Source organism: Carlito syrichta, unplaced genomic scaffold (assembly GCF_000164805.1).
Source record: "Carlito syrichta isolate Samal-C Ts95f unplaced genomic scaffold, Tarsius_syrichta-2.0.1 Scaffold303374, whole genome shotgun sequence".
Taxonomy (NCBI): domain Eukaryota; kingdom Metazoa; phylum Chordata; class Mammalia; order Primates; family Tarsiidae; genus Carlito; species Carlito syrichta.
Genome location: NW_007247470.1, coordinates 153,427 through 162,407, shown reverse-complemented (window position 1 = coordinate 162,407; position 8,981 = coordinate 153,427). Strand labels below are relative to the sequence as shown.

Genomic DNA, 8,981 nt, shown 5'->3' with positions numbered 1-8,981 from the left:
ACCTCAGCCTCCCAAAGGCGCGGGATTACAGGCTGAGCCACCGAGCCCGGCCTGTCCTGGTTTTCTGCTATCACACTAAAACCATGTGGGAGGCGGAAGTGAATCAAACAGCTATTGATTATAGTAGGTGAACGAAGAGGTTTTTTGTTAGCTTGCCGCTTCTTGAAATACTTAGCTGGGAAGGAGTCTGAATTGCCGAAGAAGTGCTGGCATTGCGTGCTGACCTGATGGTCGGAAGATAAGTCATTTTCCCCGTGGGCCGGCATCTCTGGACATCCGAGAGCTTCTGGGGGGCGATGCTGCAGGCACGCGAGCCCACCTCACTGCGCTGAACTGCATCGTAATGGACACCGAAGCCCTCAGGTGTTGCTTGAGTTCATGGAGGAGCATTCTAATGACAGCCGATGTGACTTTATTTTCAGTCATCCATGTTTTTAACTTCGAGGCCATTTATGTGTCCCGTGGTAGCAGAGGCCAACGAACCTCCTTACCTGCCTCCGCCTTTCTCTCCCTGCCCCCAAGTCACAGCCTATTAACGTGGAGCCTGGAAAAGGGAACCAGGGCCTTGGTTTTTGAAGATTCTGTACAGATTTTCCTTTTGCTTTTGGTAAGTTAACTCAGGTTACACAACTCTGTGATGTCATAAACACCGAATGTGTCAGGTGAATATCAAATCAGTAGGTTTTCTCAGATTGTTAATACAGTTCTGTGAAACAGGTAGCCTGAATGTTCAGTGTGTCTGATAGGCTAAGTGCTGTAGGCACTAATCACCTTAAAATGGGTGGGTTTCTGTTTTCCCAAAGCTGATTCTTTCAGACATTTTTTGACTGAAACAAACGCAGAGATTGGTATATTTGGGGAGGATCTAAAATCATGGAACTTGCCATGCTCCTCCTAACTCAGATTCTTTCTGTAAATTTTGGCTCTAAATAGTCACCCCATATCTTCTCCGAGTGTGGAGGTAGTTATGTAGGTAATTGTCAAATGCAACTGAAAAGACCATTTATCACCCTGAATAAACAGAAATCAGGTTCTAGAACCAGATTGAAAGAAGGAAATTACATCACACTCTTAAATAAGGAAGCACTGGGCAGAACTGGATGAGTTGTGTGACAAAAATGTGCCCCTCCCCCCTTGTGGATTGCTCCTGAGACGTATTCATGAGAGCTAGTGGCAAGGTGAGCACATCTAGGTTACTGCCTTAGGGTTGCCTGGTGGTGCTTGCTTTTTTTCCCCCCTTTTCTTTTCTTTTCTTTTCTTTTTTTTGCAGCAGTTTCCCAGAGACTATCTTCAAGTAAAGGCACATGGTTTCACCTTAATAAAGAAGGTGCAGTATGCTTTTTGGTGTAAATTTTTCTTTCTTTCTTTCTTTCTTTCTTTCTTTCTTTCTTTCTTTCTTTCTAAGGAAAGTGACTTTAAATTTAGCAGCAGATACATTGTAATCTGAAAGGACTAGCATGTAAGAGAAGGTAAAATTCATTGTTTGCAGGAAGCAACCCCTAACTACTTCAAGTAAATATATAGTAGCAGAAACCAGTTTAGAAAGTTACACTGTTATGCACTTAAGCTTATAACTTTTGCTCAGTCTGCAAACTGTTCACTTTGAATTCTGGAAATGAATTTAATAAAAATTCCTTCCTGTTTCATATTCTAAACTTGTTACATTATTATGGGGCGGTCGCATCACTCCAGCACATATTAAGTTTACCCCTTACAAATCTGCTTTTTTCCTGAGTTCCTCACTGACTTACATGAGACTCTTTTATGTAATTACTTTTTTTCAGTGAGATATTTTCTCAGTATCCTATTTATCTAATAAATAAATAGGGAAGAGTGAGCCAGGATCTGCAGGGAGAAAACAAAAGTCGGACACAGGGGTGGGGGGAATGGGGCCCAGCACCAAACCACCCAAGAACAGTGTTTGGTAGAAGGGAGCAGGGTTGTGGAAAAGGTCGCATACGACCTGGCCTTAAAGGTTAAACTGAATTCTAACAGATTTTAGGGGAAAGGGAGGCAAGAGCTTCAAAAGCTAGATCAGGCCCATGTTCTGGAGGCCCTGAGTGCCAGGCTGAAGAGGTTTTCTTTAGGAGGCTTGGAAGATTGTTGAGCTGTGAAGATTTTCATTCCACCTGTAGTAAGGGAATATTGATCTGGTTCTGGCATGTAAGATGGTCCAGGTGTTTCAGACCCCAGAAAGGGTGATGCCTGTATGCGGAGGGAGAGTAAGACCTGAGAAACCATGGGAATACTCTGTGGAACTTGGCAACTGATTGTGTGCAGCCTCAGGTTAAAAATGGTGCCTTGAGCCTTTGGGAGGCTGAGGTGAGTGGATTGCCTGAGCCCGCGGGTTCGAGAACCGCCTGGACAATTTGGCGAGACCTCATCTCTACAATAAATCAAAAATAAGCCGGGCATGGTAGCACGTGCCTGTGGTTCCAGCTACTTGAAAGGCTGAGGTGGAAGGATCGCCGGAGCCCAGCAGGTCGAGGCTGCGGTGGCCAGGAGCAGCCACTGCACTCCAGTCTGGGCGACAGAGTGAGACTCCAACTCAAAAAAAAAATGGTGCCTTGAGGAGAATTGTGATCCTCTTAAGAGGGAACTGGTGGGGGGAGGGAGGCGGGGTGTGGAGTAAGAGGAAGGAGGAGTCAGAGCTGTAGATTCGAGATGCCGGAGGACCATCCAAGTGGAAAGACAATCGCCAGGCGATGGGAGATGGAAATGACTGGAGTCGTGGGCTCAGGAGCTGACCAGAGCCAAGGCTGTGGATGTGGGTTCAACCTTGAGCGGGAGGTACTTGGAGAATGAAATCAAAGGAAAGCCTCAAGAAACAAATGGTTTTAGGGGTCCCTCCCTTTGAATTCAAAACCAAAGCAAATGATGTTATCCGGAAAAGGTAGTTCACATGTGGGATTGGTATTTAACTGCATTTTTGATCCATTAAAAAAGCTGAAGATGAGTTTATGAACTTTGGAGAAGCTGTGCTGAGGGTTATTTGGATCCTAGTCGAAACCAGGCAGCCTGGATTAGCATTCATGTTTCTGTTTCCGCGTGTTATGACAGAATGCTGTCTTGTGCTGTTAGATACTGATTTTCCCACATAGGTATGTTTTTGCAGTTGTTTCCCTAATGAATTGTAAAACAGAGCTGGCCTTCCGGTTATCAGGAAACAGGTAACATTTGAAACATTGTGGCGTGATTTACATTTCACTTAAGCAGGGCGTCCTTCTGGTTAGCTTGAGGTTGGCCCGATGGATTGATCCCTCCCCCACTCAGGAGTGTCCACCGGAGTCCTAGAAGGTTTTGAGAGGTGGAGTCGGTTCAGGTGGTTTCTTGCCCTCCGCTCACAGTCTGGGGAACATTTGTCTCAGTTTCTTCCAATCCCGCGGCACGTGACCCTTTTCGAGTCTGCAGTTCGAGGCTGTTTTCCAAAAGAGGAGAACATGGCAGTTCCTTTGCCCTGGCCTCTCCCATGCAGCGAGTAGGAAGTGCGGACAGTTTCATAACCCGGCCCATTCACAATTCCCCATTGAAATGGAGAGGCAGGTCACCTTCCATGAATACACAAAGACACTATTGTGGTCAGAAGTGAGCTGGCTTCCTGAACACAATTCTTTTTATACTAAAAAAATTTTTTTCTTAAGAAAGCTAACAAGTAGGTGATGGAAACAATGAATAAAAAATAACTTTTTCTAGAACGTATAAATAATTTGAAGTGACCATTGAGACGTAGGCTTAGCATTCCAAGGCCATTCCTGCAGAGGCGATGGTTGCACAATCCCTCTGTTGAAAGCTGAGATTTAGATGGCTTTAGGAGGCGGCCCCACGGTAATGACTAGTCGTGCCTGCCGGCCTGCCGACAGGTGGGGGCTGAGCCCCCATCCCCCGCAGCGTTTTCCTGTAATCTGGGTGAGCAATCTCCAAACGTGTGCTTTCCAACGACTTAAAGACCATCTTCTTGCTATCTCGTCCTTCGTTTTTATATCGCAGAGACTTTCCCCCAGTCTTGTCAGTGCTTGCAGAATGCTTAGAAAAAGCTCAGGAAGCCACGGAGCTAAGTACATGGGGAGAGGCTGCAATTTTTGTTTAATTGGTTTTTAAATTTGTTACCACTTGATAGGTAGATAACACTCTTTCTGCATCTGAGAACTAACCCTCAGTGGACTGCCCTGATAGCTTAGGTTTCTTAAGTGACAGAATTTGAAAAGGGTCCTTTATCATGGATCTTTGAGAGACCGATGTAAAGAAAAGTATTGCTTGACTGTCCGAAGTGATGTTTCAAACCTGCCATGAAATCTCTGCCTGGTGCATCTCACAGCTGGCGTTGGGAGAGCAGAATGCGGAGAGCTGGTCATCGGGCTCCGTCTCCTCTACTTGGTCGATGCAGTCGTTAACCTGTGGAACATTACTGTCTCTGTTTATTTTTAATGTTGAAATAAACACCGGCAGAGTGTTTTTCTTAAGATTTTTACCTTTAAGAACCTCTTAGGCCTTCCATACTGCCCACATTCAGCTGATACTGCTGATGATGCTATTCTACAGTCATTCATTCTACAAACATTCACTTACTGAGCACCTACTGATGTTCCAGGGACTGATTTTTCAAAGATGATTGAGACACTGCCTCCTTTTCTGAGCTCATAGTCCAGTAGAAGGTGACAGATTTGTAAATAATAGAGTGGACGTTCCTGAACAATTAAAAAAAAAAACCAGCTGGGCTCGGTGGCTCAGCCTGTAATCCCGCACCTTTGGGAGGCTGGGGTGAGTGGATTGCCTGAGCCCGCGGGTTCGAGACCTGCCTGGGCAACTTGGCGAGACCTCATCTCTACAATAAATCAAAATTAGCCGGGCGTGGTAGCGCACACCTGTAGTTCCAGCTACTTGGAAGGCTGAGGCGGAAAGATTGTTGGAGCCCAGCAGGTCGAGGCTGTGGTGGCCGGGAGTGGTCACTGCACTCCAGTCTGGGTGACAGAGTGAGACTCCAACTCAAAAAAAAAAAAAAAAACCATGTACCCCTCTCCCTAACAAATGTGTCATAGTCATCTCGCATCATTCTTGGTCTTAGCATAGTGCATAGCTCGTAGTAGGTGTGCAGAGTTGAGAAAATGAGGAAGAGTGTTCTGTGTTCATACCCAGAAGGGGTCAGTGTCCTACAGATGGTTGACAGATAGTGTCCTGGTGCCCAAGGGGAAGAAGCCTGAACTCATTGTGAGTAAACAGGAGTATCTGATGCTAATTAGCACTTATATAACGAATCATTAGAAAAGGGCTGTGGGGGCAGCAGGAGGGTAACAAGTGGGAGAGGAACCCCTGGTAGAAGGAAATTGTCCTCAGCCTGTGTCATCCATGCCTGGCAGCTAAGCAGGGCCTGAAGTAGAGGCATCTCCCCGCAGAGAATGTGAAGAATGTACCTTGAAGTTTGTCTTGAAAAGGGAGGGAGGGAGCTGTCCCTGGCCTCCACTGAAGCTAGTCATCTTGCAGAACTCGATTTTTACAGGATAATGGAAATCAGTATCTTCACATGTAACTCTTTCCTGAACAAGCAGTGACTGGAATTTGTCTTCCCAAGGTCAGCCCTGAAATATAAAATCTGAGTAAATGCCAGACTGTGAGGTCGTCGTGTGCCAGTGCTCTACTAGGGTCTCTTGTCTAATTTCAGCATTGGGTTTTAGGGAACATTAGTTCTGCGGAATAAAATACAGGCATTTCTGCAGTCCCTTATGTAGCTTGGGCAGATGAGATTCCTCTGGGCTTGGTGCTGGGGTCACGGGTGGGGGAGGGTCTGTGAGCTTTGGCAAAGGAGTGTGATGTGTTGTGCAACCGCCCAGCCTTGCGGCGCGAGGCCGCTTCTGCTGGCAGTGGGCCGTTTCTCGTTTTGCTAAAATGTTGCATGGCTTCGATCGGTGTTTACCAAAAAACTTATTTGCAGTGTGTAAGAGTGAAGTGAAAGTCGCCAGCAAAACTGTCCACTCGGCGTCCCCCGAATTCCCACATCAGCTTTGCTGTCATTGAGACTGTCCTGGTCGAGGTGTTTCTGAATTACTTCCTTCATCCTGTCCTCTCCTCTTCTCCCCTAGGGAATGAAAGCTACTGGTTGCTTTGAGAATCCCTGGGCCTCCCAGATTTGGAGACATCCCAGAATCAGACACAATGTCCACAGCCGGAGTTGCTGCTCAGGAGATTCGCGTTCCACTGAAAACTGGGTTTCTGCATAATGGCCAAACTATGGGGACTCTGAAGACCTGCTGGGGCCGTCACAGTGAGTTTAAAAAGTAAGTCGGGAGTGGGGCCCGCTGTCATCTGTAGGAATGTGACAGTAAAACGAGAGAGATGGTTGCTGCTTGTGGGTGACCGAGGTCATCTCCTTTCCTTGCAGCAACTTTTTGCACATCGACCCGCTGGCCATGGCCTACAGTCTGGACTCCACCACGCGGGAGCCCCTGGCATCCACAGGTACGTATTCTGATCGTCTGAGTGCCGTCACCGTTTGAGGGACAGTAGGGATACTGTGGCCTGTCCTCCAGGGTGATGTTTTAACCAAGAAGCCTGCTGTTTCCAGCGGTAGCCTGACCCCTAGTGGCCGCCGCTTCTGAAGATGACCGTGTTTCTCTCAAGCGGCTCCCCGAGTCCCTGACTCCTAACTAGAACTTGGTGGAAGTGTGAGCTTTTGAAATCAGGAGTGAGTTCTCATTTCGGCTCCGATGCACACTTAGCTTTTAGAAACCCTGGATAGGATCTCACCTTTCTTGCTGGTGTTCAATGCACGCGTGAGAGTGGCACATGAACGTGGTATACATGTTGATCAGGACTTAGACAACCATGTGTCTGCAGCTCATTTAATGCGACATTACGTCCCTTGGGTTCTGTCAGCAGCTGCTTACCAGCTGAGCACGCGGCGCACCCTGTCCCTTCCCTCCCAGTGTAATGATATGCCAGCAGTAAGGGCCTTGGCTTATCTCGCCTGTGCTCCGCATGCCATGTGCCAGGCTGGTGTCGTGTGGCATTCATGGAAATTATATGCTGTGCATCTTCTGCGAATTTTGTGCACGTCACAAAACCTGTCTGTGATGTGTGGGTGTGTGCCGTGCACATGTCCAAGGGAGATAGAAGAGATAGTTTGTTCTTTGAACCAGGTCACGTGCGTTCACTGTGCTCTGGCCTCTAATTACCACTGTGGCTATTGCCCGAGTGTCTTTGGAGTTGCTGCCGTCAAGCTGAGGCGGACGATGTGGACGCACGGTGGCTGGGGCGGGTCTGCTGGGCTTCCATTAACATCTGCCCTTCATTCCAGGACACACGGCCAAGTCTGCTCCAACGAACGGCCACTACTTCGCAGAAAATGGCCCGTCTCCGAAGTCCAGCCTCCCCCCGCTTGTCATCCCCCCAAGCGAAAACTTGGGGCAGCACGAAGAGGACCAGGTTGTGTGTGGTTTTAAGAAACTGGCGGTGAACGGGGCTTGTGCTTCTCCTCCCCCACTGACGCCCATCAAAACCCCCACTTCCCTCTTCCCTGGCGCCCCTCTGTGTGAGCGGGGTTCCAGGCCCCTCCCGCCCCTGCCAATCTCAGAAGACCTCTCCCTGGACGAGACAGACTGTGAGGTCGAGTTCCTCACTAGCTCCGACACAGACTTCCTGCTAGAAGACTGTGCACCTTCTGATTTCAAGTACGATGTTCCTGGCAGGCGAAGCTTTCGTGGGTGTGGACAGATCAACTATGCATATTTTGATACCCCAGCCGTTTCCGCAGCAGACCTCAGCTGTGCGTCTGACCAAAATGGAGGGGTCCCCAGTCCCAATCCTCCGCCTCAAAGCCATCGAAGATTAAGACGGTCCCACTCAGGGCCAGCTGGGTCCTTTCACAAACCAGCCATCAGGATATCCAGCTGCATGCACAGAGCGTCTCCGAACTCCGATGAGGACAAACCTGAGGTCCCCCCTAGGGTTCCCATCCCCCCCAGGCCTGTGAAGCCAGATTACCGAAGGTGGTCAGCAGAGGTGACTTCCAGCACCTACAGCGACGAAGACCGGCCCCCCAAGGTGCCGCCAAGAGAACCTCTGTCGCGGAGTAGCTCCCGCACACCGAGCCCCAAGAGCCTCCCGGCTTACCTCAACGGGGTCATGCCCCCGACACAGAGCTTTGCCCCCGACCCCAAGTACGTGAGCAGCAAAGCCCTGCAGAGACAGAACAGCGAGGGGTCTGCCAACAAGGCCCCTTGCATCCTGCCCATTATTGAAAATGGGAAGAAGGTCAGCTCGACACACTATTACCTACTACCTGAGAGGCCACCGTACCTGGACAAATACGAAAAGTTTTTTCGGGAAGCAGAGGAGACAAATGCAAGCGCCCCAACCCAGCCGTCACCTGCTGACTGGGGTGCTGTTTCCGCTACAGAAAAGCTGGACTCAAAAACAAAAACTGACCCGGGGGCCCACGTGAAGCGTAAACACTTGTCCTACGTGGTTTCTCCTTGACTCTGGGCGTGTTCTGCAGTCCCACATAGGAGCATGTGGCTCCGTTTCCCAGTTTGATTGCAGTTCACAGAAGGACCTTTCAGACTGCAAAATCAACTAGCTGAACTCTCTGTCTTAATGAGAAAGGCTCAGAGCAGTTGTGAGATGCTGATATGCTGAGAATCCCTGGTTTGTTAACGCTGGAGCCAAGTCTATTCAAGTCTATAATTTAAAGATGTGATGGCGGGAGGGAAGGATGGGGAACTTTTTATATATGCATACATTATACACCTATATATACACTTGTGGTATAACCCATTAGACCATAGTTGCAGGTTAACCGATTAGCTACTACCTTAGAGTAATATATATTCAAATAAGAAAAACTCCAGCTGGAGAAATGAGTCCTGATAGACTGAAAATTGAGCACATGGAAGAAGATACAGCATCATGTAGATCGGAATCGTAAACATTATTTTTGTTTAGTACATTTGAAGATTTCTGGCTCTTAGGCCTGTTGTGTTCCGTTGCAT

At 48.3% G+C, this 8,981-nt stretch overlaps 1 protein-coding gene across 1 annotated transcript; it reads left to right on the top strand.

Moving 5' to 3' along the window:
- The first annotated feature begins 6,079 nt into the window (after nucleotides 1–6,079).
- ERRFI1 (ERBB receptor feedback inhibitor 1) lies at nucleotides 6,080–8,471 on the top strand. Its single transcript, XM_008058516.1, has 3 exons — nucleotides 6,080–6,269; nucleotides 6,374–6,450; nucleotides 7,289–8,471. Exons 1-3 carry the CDS (start codon nucleotides 6,148–6,150, stop codon nucleotides 8,467–8,469), a joined length of 1,380 nt encoding a protein of 459 aa, XP_008056707.1. The 5' UTR covers nucleotides 6,080–6,147; the 3' UTR covers nucleotides 8,470–8,471.
- The last annotated feature ends 510 nt before the right edge of the window (nucleotides 8,472–8,981 follow it).

Bases quoted from the DNA above. Each gene is read 5' to 3' on its own strand.
- ERRFI1 (XM_008058516.1), top strand. From the start codon at position 6,148: ATGTCCACAGCCGGAGTTGCTGCTCAGGAGATTCGCGTTCCACTGAAA. The intron at 6,270-6,373 runs GTAAGTCGGGAG...CTTTCCTTGCAG, and splicing joins CGTCACAGTGAGTTTAAAAA to CAACTTTTTGCACATCGACC. The intron at 6,451-7,288 runs GTACGTATTCTG...CCTTCATTCCAG, and splicing joins GGAGCCCCTGGCATCCACAG to GACACACGGCCAAGTCTGCT.